The sequence below is a fragment of the Branchiostoma belcheri genome, unplaced genomic scaffold, assembly GCF_001625305.1.
Source record: "Branchiostoma belcheri isolate BF01 breed outbred unplaced genomic scaffold, Haploidv18h27 scaffold50, whole genome shotgun sequence".
In the NCBI taxonomy this organism is placed as follows: domain Eukaryota; kingdom Metazoa; phylum Chordata; class Leptocardii; order Amphioxiformes; family Branchiostomatidae; genus Branchiostoma; species Branchiostoma belcheri.
This window is the reverse complement of record NW_017804132.1, coordinates 2,156,621-2,173,871: the sequence shown is the minus strand read 5'-3', so window position 1 is coordinate 2,173,871 and position 17,251 is coordinate 2,156,621. Positions and strand designations below refer to the sequence as shown.

The window sequence follows — 17,251 nt, the reverse complement described above, 5'->3', positions numbered from 1 at the left end:
TCACTCCATGATCCAAATATTGATTTGTTGATACAAACTTTACTAGAAAAAAACCTTTCTAAACCTGGTTTCACGCTGGTCACACCTGTTTAAGCTGTTATAATAAGTGTTGTTGCTCGCAGATCGAAAAATTTCAAGCAAAATACTCAATAGCTGCTGTTGGTGGCAGGAACATGATTACAATATTGTACACTTTTGCTCTTCTGCAAGAAAGAAAATAAATACAGTCAGTGTAGTGAACTCGTAATATCAACAGAGCATTATTATTAATGAATAATGTAATAATTTAGTACATGTAATGTCAAATATGCCCTGTAGAGGTTATGCTTAATGATAACCAATGCGAGTACAACTTTACGGGTACTTACTTGGAGGTGGGGGTGGAGGTGTAGGCGGTCGTGGGGGTTGCTTCTTCAGTTCCTCCATCTCCCTTTGCATGTCTGCCATTTGTTGCTCCATCTGCTGAATCACCCTGTCAAACCGGGACAGTTCCCTCTCGCTGCGCACCTTGGGGGGGAATTTGGCAACATATCGCTCATTCAATTTTTGCAGGAAGTCAAAAAGCAGTGCAATTCTGATCGGTGTGACAGGACGGGGCGTCAAATTTCCTTAAAGGATCATTTTGGTGTGGAATTACTAATTTTACTTACCCTTTCCATTTCCACCTGTTGCTCCATATGTTTAGCCTGGAGCTCCTGGATCGTCTTTAGAGCATCATCTTTTTGTTCTTCTATCTGGTGTTTCAACTGAAATTGAAATATAAATGTGGCGGTCAAATCACAGGCACTAGGTGGCAAGCATAATTTTAGGACGTTGGCGGAGACCTGATCTGCTAGATATGTCACAGTGACTTCTCAATCTCGTCTGCCATTTGAGATTAACCGTGGCAGTCGTATCATAGATAGATATCAAACATCATTTGAGAAATTTGGCGAAAATCTTATCAATATCGATATCAGTGGCTCCTGCTATATGAATTAGACATGAGCACTGATCTTCATGGTGAAGTGTCATTTGAATCTTTAATTCAAAGTACATATAATGTAACGTATGTCATACTAGTACCTGACTGATCTCGTGCTGATACGTCTGTAACAACCGGTCCATTTGCTGCATATTTTCCAGTCGGTTCTGCTCCACGTCCTGTGCTTGTTGGATCAGCTTGTTCATCTCGCTCTCGAGTTCCGTAGCCCTGAGCTCTGCCTCAAGTGCCCTCTGTTGTTCCTGCAATATCTAGAGTATCGAGAATATTGAAATACTAGTATACTGCATATCTTATGGACCTCAAACATACAAAATCAGAACATTACTAGTAGTTCGACCTATGGCGTAAACAGACTTTCAATCACAACCAGAATTCAAAAAGAATTCATAGCTCCATGAAATGTTTAGTGCTTTTGTAAATTGTGCTATATCTTGTGTAATTAACCCTCAAATGCCCATGCCAGATACATTACTCATCTTCCTTTCCTTCCGAGGTCAAGTATTCTACCCATTTGTGTACACAAGTAAGCAGGTAATATGAAATAGGCAAACATACCATTAGACACAACTTCTGACTTCTGGGCATTGGGCAAAGCAAAGATAATAGTAATAAATAATAAATAATAGTAATAAAAATCACCCTTCTCTGATAGACGATAGTTTCAAATTTGGCCTTCAGCTTGTCTACGTTTGGGGTCATCTCCTGCAAAACGATCCACTTCTCTGGACCACGTGCCTGCTCCTTGTATTGCTGGCGTGCACTATCTAGTTCTTCCATGAACTGCTGGAGCTCATAGTCTGCGGCAGGCGACTCCACACGTTTGCTAGCGAATGTTGGGCCAGAGAAATACACAATAACCAAATATGGAATTCGTTATGATGATCAAACAGACATCCTTTTATGGCTTATTGCTAATTTTTAGTGACACGTTCGTTCCAGAAATTCTATTTACAAACAATAAGGTTATACTAACTAAAATCACATACATTTACGTTGAGATAGTGAGGGATCACAGTCGTTATAAGAACAGAATTGACAGTTACCTAATCGGGCCCAATAAGCGTTCAAAGAGTCTCTTGCAGAAGACCCTGGATAGATCTTTGTTCTTCTGGACGTACTGGAAAAGCTCGCCGCCAGTAACGACGAACCTCTTCTGTTTCCTGCTGGTGCCGTCTTCTGTACATGTCACATACTCAACTGTTCTCTCCTCTCTTTGAACTGCAACATAGAATTACTGTAAATGTTTAAGTTCAGTATGGGAGGTTTTCAGTCCCCTATAAAATAACTGCAGGGTTAAATGGATTCATTGGCACGGTGACACGGTCCTTTAGCTTTAACTCACATGTTATCAATGATAACATTATGTGAAGAATATAGGGACTGTAATTGTATTAATAGAAAACACATTAAACAGAAAAGTAGATGCAGATAAAAAGTTTCAAATGTGCTTACCCAAACGTTTTTCCATTTGGCCTATCTCATCGTTCCCCTCCTCTGAACCGACACCAAAATGGCCGACCTTCTCCAGAAACATAGCTTTGACTTTGTTGAACACCTCATTGTGGAGGTCCATGAGAGTAGGCTGGCTTGGAGGATTCCTATGCAGAGACAAATCCGCACAAACTCAGAAATGACAGGACTAAAACAGCTTCCTTGTGGCAATGTGTATTCAACACGAAGTGATGGACCCTGTGACAGTGTCTGGATAGAATTTATGTGGGAGAAAATTCACCACATGCGACGTTCTAAACACTTGGCAGAAATGTTTCATGGCGTAAATATTACCTTGTGTGACTCCCATGTTCCAACGTCGTGGGGTTGGGATTGACTCCATTTTGTGGACTTTCTTCCAATGGATCCTGCCAATTGTTGGTGGCTGTAGCCACCTGAGCCTACAAAACAGGCAATATCTGCGTGAACACTATGACCTCACAATCGGGATATAATATTGACAAAGCTAGATTTTATCCAGGTAAACTATAATCTAGTGGCATTTTAGTACACAACTCAATATAACACTAACAGTAATGTTGAATAGCGCTATGAAATGAAGGATAGGAAGAGATGGAGAGCAGTCATTGGAACCGAGGGAAGCTCGACCCAGTGGGTGAGTGAGTGAGTGAGTGAGTGAGTGAGTGAGTGAGTGAGTGAGTGAGTGAGTGAATAGCGCTCACTTGCATCTGCCGGTTGTACTCCTCTACTACATCGGTGATGGCCCTGCCTTGCATGAGTTCTACGGTGTGCTTCCAGGTGTTGTCCAGGGCAGGGATGGAGTTGGGGTCATTGACTGCTGCCACGTACTGCTTCGCCATGATACTCAGAGCCACACCTTGAAGGAAATCAAAAGCATAGTTCAAACCCAACTATTTTACCAGAATGAATGTGTGTGTGTGTGTGTGTGTGTATTCGGCGAACAACAAAAATAATATTTTTTACCATGGTCATGAAGAAAACATCTTGGGCTTGGTCACATTGATCCTTATACTTACCACTGACAGTTGATGTCTTGTTGTACGCTCTCTTTGCTCGTGACTTCTCCAACAGCCTTTCTGTGAGCGCGTTTACTCCTTTGTTAAACTTTGGGTTCAGTTTGTCTGTGTGCTGAACGATGTTGTTCATGACTTCAGTGTCACCAGAAGGCCGCTCCAATTTGGTGCACTCCACAGATGGGAAGAATGTGAGGATGGCACGCCCGACTTTGTCACTGGTTGACTCTTCAAAAGCTTTACCATCACGTTTAAGGACCTAAGTATCAGATACGATAGATTAAAGCAGTGTAACATAATTTAACTTTTAGTTATCAACTTAAGATTTCCATTTCATACTACCATCACAACATAGCCAAACTGTTCTCGAAGCAATAGTAATGGAAGGCATCTTTCATCTACATTGGATGAAAAGGGCAAGTCCTATGCCTTACCTTCGCCTTCAGATACTCGGTGGGACCCATTTCTGTGCCGTTGTCATCCACCATCTGCAGCGTCACGTCACGTAACAGCCACAGGAAGTCTGGGAAGAATTCTGGGAAGTCTGTCACGTCTGTAGGTGATCCTTGTTTCACTGTGACCCCTGTAGCCAGCTTAATGAAGCACCTGATAATTTTAGATAACAAAAATGTAAGGTTTTGATTTTGACGTAGCTGTAAAACAATTTATTACGGTATAGGTAGCGAGAGAATCAGAGGAGAGAGGAGAGAAAATACGTTATAAGATCGTCTACTCACTGCATCGTTTCCAGATCTCCTTTGTGCGGCACATTTTGTGAGTTGTAGATTAGATGGGAGGACAGCAGAATGGTCAGCACCAGGATAGAGGCGTCCTGGCTAGCACTGGCACATACCGCATCTAAGGATAGAAATGCTTTGTTTGATGTGGTACCAGCCAAACAGTTAAACATCAAGCACATCATCTCTTTTATACATTACGATACCTATAGATTTGGTCTCAACCTTCGCAGAGCTTGGCGAAGACTTGAAATTGGCACAGCCTACCTACAATGGTGAATAGGAGAGAGTTTAATTTGGAGCAATATGGCACTGTAAATCATCCTAACTACACATGGTATTTTAAAGACTAATTAGAAAGAACCTGGCTTAGCTACTAGATCAAATTAACATCCCAGGCCTGTTCTAAAATAGCCCCACGTACCTATTCCTTCTGTGTCCAGCAGCACGATAGTGAAGTCCTTCCCCCTCAGTACCTTGGTGCCCATCCAGATACCAAACGTCTGGGGGTCCATGCGATGGCCCAGTGCAAAGGCATCAGCTGTACCAAGTAACCTAACATTGAAGGTTTCAAAAAAGCATTTTTTTAACGGCACAGTTCTGCCATTTTTATAATTCAACTTCAAGGTTGTTCTAGACAAAGCAGCCAACTATTAGTTTAATGTAACCTTTATGAAACAGTTCAGATAACTAACTAAGGGTATAACCCAAGGCAACATTGCAAAGGTACCGTGATTAACAATAGTAATAAGATAGGCAGACAATTGCTATTTTTCAATGTACCATTACCTGGATAGGATGTAGCTTTTCCCAGTCCGACAGGGCCCGCAGATTGCCAGGACGCTCACGGGCTCCTCGATCCCCTCCAGCAGATCCGAGGCCTCGGGAACGATCTGTAGACTTGTCCGCTCGGCGTTCTTTTTCTTCTCTACTGCACCTGTGGCCGCGTTGTACTTCAGATCGTTTGGCAGGATGAGCGGGATGGACGAGCCCTTGACAGGCTTCCCACCTGCTTTAGGCTGCAGCTCCTCCACTTTGAAACCGAGCTTAGAATGTAACCACGATATGTCTGCTGGAAATAAAAAGTGTTGTAATGTGAAAAGGATGCAGTACTTTGTTTATCTGAGGCAAACCAAGAATCGTACATTATCTTATTCAAAGACCGGCATCTAGAACTTCTTGAGTTATGGAATCCAGTGCAGTTTTTAGGGCTTGGAAACCCGATTTTTCAAAGTCGATATTCAATTCATTTATCTGTACATGTACAGATACTGAGTTGAAACAACACTATCCCAATGTATATAGACCCTCGTGGAGCAAAAATACCCAAAATGTAGAAAATGGGTGCTGGAAGGGTTCTTGGCTGATTTTTAAAGTACCTCACATAAAATAAGGGAGTCATCTTGGGGCTTGTTTCTCCGGTTTTAAATACACAAAGTATGAAATACTGACTCAAATGTGCTAATGTGAAGCAGTATCATATGCCAACATCATAAAGATTGCCTTATTCAGAATATTTCCAGTTTCGCTGCTCTGAAATCGCACTGGATGCCTTTAAAAGCTACAAACGAAACGGAAAACCGAATTCTTGTATCATTATGAAGAATATTGTACACTAAATTCTACTTACTTTGAGACATCTCCATATCCTCAACTTCCTTTGCCAGCCGTGTTTCTTGAAGAGCTGTCAACAGGTCCTTTAGCAGTCCAAGATTTCCCTCACCGATTTTTCCATCAGCTTCCAGTATAATAAACATTTCATGTGGTGTCTTATTTTCAATTTTTCCTCTCGCAATATGATGATCAGTGGCCAACAAAACTCGCAAAGTTCTCACTTGGTCTTCAGTTAAACTTTGACTTATCTTGAAATAAAGCTTGTTAAGAGGGGATAGCGAGGTACCCTGCTGGGACTCCATGATGGCGGCCGCTGTGAGGAAGAGAAATGCACAGTAAGTACAAGAGTTCAAAGATCTCACACCTCAGTCGTTTGTTATTTGTTTTGTCTCTTCCAACATATAAACATATTTTGGTGTGTGTTATACTACGTATCGTTGCAGATTGCGAGCGCCATGAGAGCACCATGAGCGCCGTCACCACGGCGATGGTATGGGTCATACCATCGCCGTGACTCGTGAGAGCGCCGAGGACGGCGATGCAACTATGGGCGCTGTGAGAGCGCGAAGCGAGCGTGGAATGGGGGCCTTAGTGTCGCTCTCACGGCGCTCTCTCTGCGACCTGAAATTGGCCAGAGCGCGGAGAGAGCGCCGAACTCCATGAAAAACGTGCTCAAGTGGAATCTCTTCGGCGACCTTTCTGTGCTCTCTGCGCGATCAAAAACTCAAATGTCAGCAACGTTTTTGGGCGATCAACTAATTCATGGCTCACTCAACAAATTATGTAAATAGAGAACATCCTTGTACATTCTTGTACATCCTGCATTATATTCAGGTTATGAAACCAAGAGTACAAGGCCCCCATTTCATTAGGACGCTCTCACTGCGCTCTCTCTCTGCGCTCTCTCTGCGAACTGAAATTGGCCGGAGCGCGGAGAGAGCGCCGTGAGGTCGCCATGCTCTGTATCTAGATTAATTTTCGGGCCGTTAGGTACTCTCGGGGCGCTCACGTGGCGCTCTCACAGCGCTCATCGCTGCTCTCACGGCGATGGTATGTACCGGTTCCATACCATCGCCGAGGTGATGGCGCTCATTGCGCTCTCATGACGACCTCATCGCGCTCCCATGTCGCAGAGAGAGCGCCGTCTAATGCTTTGGTCCCAATTGCGCCGGTGCCCGTCGGGGATGTAGCCCCGGCCGGCTCCCGCCGGGCTCTGGAGCCTGGCGGGCACCGTTTGTTGTGGTCACAATTAAAAGTTTCCTTCAGTGGCATTTTGTCACCCTTATTGGTCGTTCTCCGGCAGGCACCCGGCAGGTACCCGGCAGCTTCTCTGACGATGTCTTGTACTGACCCACTTAATATAGAGTTCACGCTTTTGTTGTGATCATTTGTTCTGTGACGTCACACATTTTACCCGGGTTTACGAAGTACACACTTCTATTCTGTTCATCTAGTCTGTGACGTAACAAATGTGTCCCGGTGGACTGCCGGCAACCGGAGGGGTACCTGTCGGTGTTCTCACGATGAGGTCACGGCGTCTTTTTGTCAGCGGGGCCCGGGTAGAATTTAATTTAGAATTAAATTCTTCTCGGGTCCCCGCCGGGCCCAAAAATAGCCCGGTAGCCGCAGGGTGTCTGGCGGGGCCACGTAGGGGTTACGCCCGAAAGTGCCATAAAACAGCCCGGGAACTACCCGTCAGGGCCCCTTTTTTCAATTGGGACCGAAGCATAAGTGGAATGGGGTTATCAAGAACGTTTTTCATGACGTTCGACGCCCTCACGGCGCTCTGGTCAATTTCAGAGCGCCGTGAGGGCGCCACTAAGTGGAAAGGGGGTCTAACTGAAGACTATTTACCAAACCTGCTAACGTTTCAATGTCTATCAGACATAGACATTGAAACGTTAGCAGGTGAGAGGCAGTGCTGATAACAAACAGATAACAGGAAAATTGAGGAAGAGTTACACCGCGTTTGGCAGCTCAGGTTGCCTTGTTTTACCCTGAGTCAAAGCAAAAACACTGCAAATAATACAATGAAAAGTCCCAGATAAATATAAGCCTGGGAATGAGTCAGGGAAACCCCCTGATTAGCATCACAATACCACCTGCACGAGGCAACCAATCACCGTTCCTTACACAAAAGTGAAAGCACTAACTAGCGGGACAGAGAACTTGTGTCCTACGATGTACTTTATTTGGCTACATTTGTATGCTATTCCTCCGTTAGTCGCTATTCAGGACAGCTTTCCTACATTTTCCATGGACTTCTTTTATGTAGATTGTAAACGCACTAAACATTTTAACTGCCTCCTGTGGACAAATACGCAAGTCATATTTGAGGAGACTACGTGAACAATATACCCACCTCATCAGGTCAAATTGAGCGGTCTAATCAAATGATAGAACTGGTAAAATACAGCTCACCTTGATGTTGCCACCAATGTCGTCTTCTTCAGCTTTCTCGATACTCTGTTCTTTAGCGAAGGATTGCTTGCAGGAAAGTGGTTCTCTGTCCTGACGCTTCCATATGGCAAATCCTTTGACGCTGATACTAGTGCTAGAAAACAGTCGTTTCCGCAATCTAACAGGTCCAGTACCCAATTTCACCCGATGTGGGAATATTAGAGCTAGGATGTAAAAGTGGCCCAAGCACTGCGAGGGTTAGAACGCCTGGGCGCTAGCAAGACTGCCACAGGCTGCGACACTCTGCAAACTTGTCCTTAACAACGTACACCGTCCATTGACGTCACTGTCTGGCAAGCATGTAAATAACTTAAGGTGTGCAAAGGCACCTGGGAAGGGGGAAGTTCATGACTTACCTGCACAGGTGGAAAGTCCCAATTAAAAATGATTGATCCTGATTTTTTCTTCGCCTTGCTTGGTTGTAACGAAAAGTTTTGTTTTTCATATTCACCATATTATTTAATTTCATTCACATGGCAGAATGTTTCACCGCATGTTGTAAACATTTTACACAGGACACAAAGTGGAGGTTAGTGATCATTAGAAATTATCGGCCATTTTGCAAGCCTTTCCAGACAAACAACCTGCAAAGGTCTACTTGGTAATTAATCATCAACGAACACGTCGGCACAACTTACTGCGCCTGCGCGGAACCCGGGCTTCATTGGATGTTTGGTCAACGTTGCATCAGCATTTTTCCCCTTGCTGACAATATCTTTTTTCGACACTGCATTTGAAAACTATAGACAGGATGTCATCCTTAAATAGGAAAATACGACTTTGAGTAAGAATAAGAAGTGCAGTTAGTTGTCGGGCTAAACCATGTGAAGGTAAACATTATGCATTTGTTTTCAAATGTTTTTTAGTCATAGTAATATTCATACAGGAATTATGAAAATTATACCTCATTATAAGATGATAAGATATATCTAGTAATCAATCAAAATGTTTAGATAAATAAAACAAGAAACAGTGCACACAGTGGTTGCATTGCATCGTGTTGCACAAAGAAACATTGCATTAAAATATCCGATCAAAGCTCTTAATTAAGCATCAAGAAATAAGTTTTGATATATAATGTAATTGCCATTAGAGCAAAACGTTGACATACGTTGATTAACGTTACTAAAGATGTAACCTACTTTTAGAGTAAACAAAAACACCGACATTTTCTGTCGTCTTTTCACTCCCAATGACCGTTAAATGAGAAGTTATGAATATCCAAGAACCCAACATACTACTTAACACGATCTGCAGATGATATCACGATCAAATCCAAATGATGATTCAGTATCGTTTTAGGCTTTGTAATGGCTGTAGTACTAAGAAAACTTTGGTCAACTAGAGAGGCCGACATTTGCTTGGGAGCAAATACAGCATATTTCAGTCCATCTCCCTCCCACGCAAAAGTGGACTATTCCAAACTTACCCCAGTGTAAAACTGGCAAAGATTCTCAAATAAATGAATTATATAGTAGCTATGTAATTGAGAACAAAGATGCAAGAACAAGTACATTGAATCTCGAAAGCTTTACTAATCTTCTTACAGGTATGCAAATACTAACAATGATGAGATTTGATACATTTTGAAGGTCTTAGGCACATAAAATTGAATGTGTGGGTCATTACGCACGACTTACGTGCAAAATGTGACCTCATGTAACCCGCATAGAACACGTGTTCCATGGCCAACGGCAGATGGAACGTGCCATTCTTTAGATAGAACATGGAACGGGTATAGCACTTTTGGTCCTTTTTTTTGCTGAAAACAGCCATTAAAGTCCCCCAAATGAGTCATTTGGAAGTGGTGTATGGCAAATTTAATATGTGACTGTTGTTCTGTAGACACATGTTCAAGGTACCCTTATACCGAATTTCAGATCATTTGGTTGTAAAACCAGGGCCCCTGATCCAAAAATCAATTTTTTGGCGAAAAATGACCCAAAAAACCTTCATAAAAATTTTTCAAAGGCATGTATAAAAAAAATGAAAAAAAAAAACGCCTGGGGGTATTGGCCCACTCTGCCTCCATGCCAAATTTCAAGTCATTTGGCTGAATGATGGCTGAGTTGAATCCCTTTGACTGTGTGGCAGGAGGAGGAGGAGGAGAAGAAGAAACATCAGAGAACACAATATATTTCATCCATACCATGGTATGGACTGAAATATAATAAAAGATGGCCCAAACCTTCTACTCATTTCATATGTATAATATATGTCTCAGAAATTATTCACCACCACTTTAGTCTACTACATTTGGTAAACTAGTTGAACCAGCCCTGTACATGGCTACTTCAAATAGATTTAGCTCAAACATTACATGACTGGAAATAAAGTAACCACAAGCGTTGGGGTGCAACAAATAAACACACTCTGATACCGACTAACAGATGGGCTGGAGAACTTAAAAATAATGAATAATGTAAGGTAATGAAATTTGCTTCTTTTGGTTACATTCATTGCAAGCAATCTACACTAGCCTATTCTTAAGAATTGACGTGTTCCCAGCAGATGAAATATCCAACAGGTGGCAGCAGGAACATGGTCGTCTTTATGAGATGATGCATCCGTCATCCGCAGCTGCAAGAAAAGTACAAATACAAATCATTGTACTATCGTATATAGCTGTTAACTGTATATCTCACTAAGTATGTAATTTGTAATATGTTTTCTCATGCATGTTTAACGATTTTCATCTTTTCCCCCAGGGTGTCCCTTAGTAATATAGTCTTTGAGTAATTGGGACACCCTGGCTTCTCTGTAAGCCGAAATAAATGAATAAATGAATAAAATAAATACATGCACCTTCAGTTACTGCAGATAATCCACGAGATTGACAGAACGTGTCGTGTTGTAGTATCATCAGTAGTGCAAACTATCTATTGTTTCTACAATTAGCAATACGCTATGTCTAGTAAATGTACAATAAAAGTGATCATGTATTTGTTTATAAGCATGTAGTATGGGACCGTGAGGTCTGTCAATGTAAGACATACATATATACATACATTGTATATACATACATTGTACATGCACTGAAAAAGTTCTTTGGATAAGTTGGGCGTAGAAGATGACTACTTACGAGCTCGAGGAGATGGTAAATCATCGACGGCCTCACTCAGACATTCCATCAATTTCTTAGCGACGATTGAGTCAATCTGCTGTTTCATTCTCTGCAGCTCCAGATTCATAGCTGATTCAAACTCTTCCTGCAAAGGAAATTTGTTTGAAGACCATGAAACCAGTTAGAACAAGAAGCGAACAAGTTATTCTAACCACAACAATATGTAAGAAAGCCAAGGCTGTGTTGAGGAATAATAGTCTTGGAGTTAAAAGCTATCAATGCATGGGTGTATCATGGCAATGCAGTATCTTTTTAATACCTCCATATGCGATACTTTAAGGAAAAAAGCTTGGTGCTTTCAATAAGCATTTTGCATCTTGTGTGACATAACGTACTCATTGACAATTAGTTCGCTTGGCAGTTGCATATTGTCTTGTACGGGCTACTTTCAAGTTTGCCATGCCATAATGTCATCACGTTTCCAGAACATGTGATATCATCTAAGCATCCAATGCTGTGTACGTAATTTTGTTATGCCATTACTGATATCGCTTACCGCTATCATTTTCATCTGTTCTTCCATCAGTGATTCCAGTAGCTTTTGGTACTTCTTTTCCCGTTCTTCCGCTGCTCCTTGTGCTGCCTGCGGGTGTATCAGGAAAGAAGTTCAGTCATATCAGCAATGATAAATAGTGATGGATCTAACACGACTTCTAGTTAATTCTGAAAATTCTATCTGCAAAAACAATCAACACGTTATCAGTGTCCTATCAAAGAGCACATTTCTACAAAGTACACATTTCTACTAATAGATAAAAATGCATGTACCTCCTCCATCATCTTTCTGTGTTCCTCCTCCATTTTCTGCAGAATTTCCAGGTGGGCTTGCGGCATGTCCTGTGCCTGGCTGCGCAGCTGCTGGAGTTGACTCTCCCTCTCCCCAGCTCGGAGCTCTGCCTGTCTCCTCTTCTGCTTTTCCCGCATCAGCTGGAGCAGTGACAATGATGAAGTGCCCAGTCAGAACAAACAGGAATGTTTTCTTAGAGTCTTCGGGTGGCGTTAAAAAATTAAACGGAAGAAATCTGAAATCTCTGCTTGTGAAGGTGTAGGTATTACGTTGGAACGAATGGGGTGTAAACAATAAAATAATAAAGAGTTAGACATTCTTGTTATCATCAGGTAGTGGGTTCCTGGTCCCAGACCCCCTCCCTCCAATCCGCTTTATCCATCATGGGGGCCGCCAGGGTGTTACACAACTTAAACATTATTTGACATTTGTGAATCACCTTCTTGTGATGTTCCTCAAGCCTCTTAAAGCCAGCCTCAAGCTGCTCACAGTTTTTTGTCATCTCCTGCAGAACGGCACCCTTCTCCGGACCACGTGCCCGCTTCTCGTACCGCTGGCGTGCATGGCAGAGTTCAATTCTCAACTGGCTGGAGTCATACTCATCGTATGTGGGAGGTGACTCCACACGTTTCCTAGCATATAAAAAATTGATGCACATAAATGATATTATCTGGAATCAACTACAAAGAAAGCAGATCGCAAATCCCATGAACTAAATCATAATTTCTTATAGAAATTGTCTTTAGCAACAACAGGATGAAGTCATGATGTCAAAGGATTCAAGGGCCTTCTGACTTAGCACAGACTCAAGAGAAAGTTCGAAGTACCTTATCGGGTCTAACAACTGTTCAGAAAGCTTCTTGCAGAAGTCCTTGGAGTGTTCTTTGTTCTGCTGCATGATGCGGAAGAGCTCTCCACCAGTAACTGTTCCCTTCTCTCTTTGAACTGCGATAAATAAGGAAATGTGGTCAGGTATACCTATACCCATTACTGAGCTATGTCACTGCCACTGTCAGGCAGATCACATAATGTTTTTTACTTCTTTTTCCTCCCAGAGAGATGCGGTGAATAAGTTTCAAAGATGCTTACCCAAGCGATTATGCAACGTGTCCACAACGGTCCTGTTCTCACGGACCCCTGGACTGAGATGGCCGACCTGCTTTAGAAGCGTGCTTTTGACCTTCTCGAACTGTTTATTGTGAAGGTCATTTTTTAATGTAACAGAATTTCAGATCACATTTAGAGTTTTTTTTCAAAATGTAAAGATTAGTAAACTTAATAGACTACCCTAAACCTAATTGGTATTCTATTGACATATTAGTTTTCAGCAGGTAATTAAATATTTTTAAATCCATTGTGATCTGACCTTTGGGTGCAGTTAAAATGTGTATTCATTCATCTCAATAGAATAAATTAAGGTTTCAGTTATTCAAAATTTCAAAGGTGCTTACCCAAGCGATTCTGCATTTTTTCCGCCACAGAGTTTTGCTCATCAGTACCCTGACTCTCTGAGCTGATTCCAAAATGGCCGACCTTCTCAAGAAGCCTGCCTGTGACTTCTTTGAACGACTCGTGGTGGAGGTCCATGAGGGTAGGCTGTCTGGGGATGTTCCGGCACAGAAGGAGACAAAAAGTTGCCGTTTTCATAAACTTGATATAAGGTGTGTTTGAATACGATTGAAAAAGATGCAGCCAGTCTTACTCAATATGCATTTTGCACGATAACTTTGGTCAAGGTTTGTAGAAATGTGAAGTTGAAATTATCGTAAGACATTTCCTTACAGGTCATTTTCTGTAGCTTCATTTTCCTCGGATGCACCATCTTCCTCCAATGGAACTTCCCCATTCTCAGTCGCCCGGGCTTTAGCAATCCGATCCTACAGATTGAAATAAGAGTCACTTACAAAAAAGGCACTTACTAAAAGTCAGCCATCTTACAAATGCCTTATGACTAATGGCCTGTGGAATTCGGAGGGACCTGAGTATCATGGTGACATCGACCTGTAGTTTTAAAAATCATGTGCTATAGTCTTTCTGCTTAGGAATACATTGGGTTCAATAAAAGAACTTAACACATTAATCATCAAGGGAATGATTATGGTAGACGCATGGCAAAATTAGCAACAGAAAGAGACATTCCAAGTTCTGTTTGAATAATGCTGTAAATAATATAATCATGTTGTAATGTTATCATACATGTGTATCATGTCTATAATTGGTATGAGCCACTTAAGAAAAATAAGTACTTAGACTTTTGCTCTAGTGCACTTGATAACTGGTAAATGAAATCACAGGTTGCTGGAAAATGGACAGAAAATGTTCGTGATATGAAACAGGGAGGAGATGTAAGAGATCTCACCTGCATCCGTTTTTTGTACTCCTTAACCGCTTCCTCAATGGCCTTGTTTGTCATGAGTTCTACCGTGTGCTGCCAGGTGTTGTCCAGGGCAGGGATGGCGTTGGGGTTATTGACCGCTTCCACGTACTGTTTGGTCATGATACTGAGGGCCTCACCTGGGGTGGGGTGTACGCATAATAGATACGTTTAAGTGTCAAAATGCTTGCCAGGCTTCATCAAGCTAATACATAGAGTCACTGTCAGTAAAAAATTAATTCTTTTATCAATTCTAAATATTACTATGGAGACATATATACAGCAGTACAGAAAGTACACGAAGAAATAATAGTGAGTGCGGTTACATTGATGCTCCAGGTCTACTTACCATTGACAGTTGAGCCCTCGTGGCAGCCTCTCTTTGGACGTGCCTTTTGTATCAGCATCTGGATGAGGTTCTCTACACCCTTGTTAAACCCTGGGTTCAGGTTGTCCGTGTTATGAGCTATGCTGCTCATGATATCCACATCCCCAGAAGGTCTCTCCAAGGTTGCGCATTCAACAGATGGGAAGAAGTTAAGGATGGCCTGTCTTACTTTGTCGCTGGTTGACCCTTTTTCGTGCTGAATTCCAAGGACCTAAATGAAAAAAAAAGATTATTAACCGCTGAGTATTGAACAATATAGCTAAGAAGAATTAGCCAACCAATAACTTTGGAATCTCTATCATATACGTATACTAGTGCCTTTATGGTAAACCTCTCTTATCATTGTGCTTTCATAAGAATATCTTTTGTGACATTGGCGGTGCACCACATATTCTATACTTACCTTAGTCTTCAAGTACTCGGTGGGGTGTATTTCGTTGCCGTGATCATCCTCCATCTTCAGAGTTACGTCCCGCAACAGCCACAGGAAGTCTGGGAAAAACTTACGGAGAGCTGACACTTCTGACGTGTCTGTCCTCTTTCCCTGATTCACCGTGATACCTTTAGCCAGGTTAATGAAGGACCTAAAGATATGTTGAATAAAGCACATTCAGCCTTTAGTAATTTTAAGAAGTCATAGAGCGTAGTCAGAGAATAAGACGTATAACTAGAGGCAAAATGTGATTTAACAGCAAGAAGGATTATTCTTCTACACTCATTATTGAAACAGTTGTATAGAGGAAATAGCATGTGCTGTTTAGTTCATCTACTCACTGCATCTTCTCCAGATCTCCCTTGCGCGGCACATTTTGAGAGTTGTAGATGAGTTGGGAGGACAGCAGGATGGTCAGCACCAGGATAGAGGCGTCCTGGCTAGCACTGGCACCGACCGCGTCTGAGGATTGACATGATTTGTTTGATGTGGTATTGTCAAACACAAAGCATATAATCTCTTCTATGCGTTATAATACCTATAGAGTAAATAACAACCTAGGGCAAAGCTTAGCGGAGACTCGAAACTAGCACAGCCAACCTACAATCTATTATGGTGAATGGGGAAATTTTGTTTGTTTTGGAGAAATATTATATAATGAATAACACTTTGAATCAGCCGAACAAGACATGGTGTTTTCAAGACTAGCTATCATAAAGAATCTTATATTGCTACTGGAGCGTATTTAACATCACAGGCCTGTCGTACCTATTCCTTCTGTGTCCAGCAGCACGATAGTGAAGTCCTTCCCCCGCAGCACCTTGGTGCCCATCCAGATACCAAACGTCTCGGGGTCCGTGCGATGGCCCAGTGCAAAGGCATCAGCTGTACCCAGCATCCTGCAACGCATTCCAGGCTGTATAAGCTCTCTATTCAACTGCAAAACTGCAATCTCTATTCAACTGCAAAACTGTATTTGTGAATATTGCAGATGAAATAGGAGCTGTAACTACTCGAATATTCACTAGCAACAATGGATGTAAAAAGCATTTCAAAAGCAATCAGTGCAGCAAGCAAAAGGAATCCACAAACGCTCCATAGGTAGCCAGTACCTGGACCTGTGCAGAAATACCTGCACTTGCCCGTACATTCAGGTAGTGACTTAACCTTACCCTGTAAAATATGATATGCCACTGAAATAGGTACTAGCTGAAGACATGAATATGTCTTTGCTTTATGTACTAGTATCACAAAATGTACTCCTAGCTATCAATATAACTTTACTAGCGTTAGCGAAACAAAATGCTGCTGGAAACTATCAAATCATAAATTATTCAAGAACTCAATTACACCATGTAAAAAAGAGGACCTAAAGCCTATAAAGGAACAGGACACCTCTGACGAAAATGTATCAATTTCTTACGCCCCTCTTACCAAGTGGTTTGCTCCGCTTACGTCAACAAGTACTAGCCTGACAACGCTTTGTTGTGCCTTGTCTACAATTCACGGTCAATTCCACCATCTTGTTTTTAGGCAGTTTTTATCGAGTGCCCTGGGTATTGATCATACGACGATCTCGCGGTCGAAATTAGCGGACAAGGAGGTAGATTACAAATGGCACAATCTTATGCAATGTCAGACTGTACAGCGACAGACTCAGTACAACATTTCCATTTATTTATTTGCTTAAAGTTGTACACCGATAAGCTTGGGATCAACTGGCTACAGTAAAAGGTGACTGTGCATGGAAATGCATGATAGATTCTGCAAAAACTGTCAGTTACGCCATTGTTTCTGTTTTCATGATGACATGGCAAAAGCACCCTAATTGTTGACACATAGTATGTGTGCAAATGAAGTTAA

The 17,251-nt window shown here is 42.0% G+C and overlaps 1 protein-coding gene across 1 annotated transcript in view; it reads right to left on the bottom strand.

The window, feature by feature from the left end:
- Positions 1-119: 119 nt before the first annotated feature.
- The window catches only part of LOC109480255, a 29,081-nt gene continuing 11,949 nt past the window's right edge, over positions 120-17,251 (bottom strand). Inside the window, exons 15-27 of the mRNA XM_019782404.1 lie at positions 16,157-16,287; positions 15,730-15,850; positions 15,359-15,539; positions 14,917-15,166; positions 14,553-14,707; positions 13,976-14,070; positions 13,645-13,793; positions 2,029-2,203; positions 1,625-1,808; positions 1,066-1,233; positions 651-746; positions 369-507; positions 120-203 (exon numbers count right to left, since the gene is read on the bottom strand). Coding sequence (XP_019637963.1) covers positions 178-203; positions 369-507; positions 651-746; positions 1,066-1,233; positions 1,625-1,808; positions 2,029-2,203; positions 13,645-13,793; positions 13,976-14,070; positions 14,553-14,707; positions 14,917-15,166; positions 15,359-15,539; positions 15,730-15,850; positions 16,157-16,287 — 1,870 coding nt within the window. The 3' untranslated portion in view covers positions 120-177. The remainder of the gene's footprint in view (positions 204-368; positions 508-650; positions 747-1,065; positions 1,234-1,624; positions 1,809-2,028; positions 2,204-13,644; positions 13,794-13,975; positions 14,071-14,552; positions 14,708-14,916; positions 15,167-15,358; positions 15,540-15,729; positions 15,851-16,156; positions 16,288-17,251) is intronic.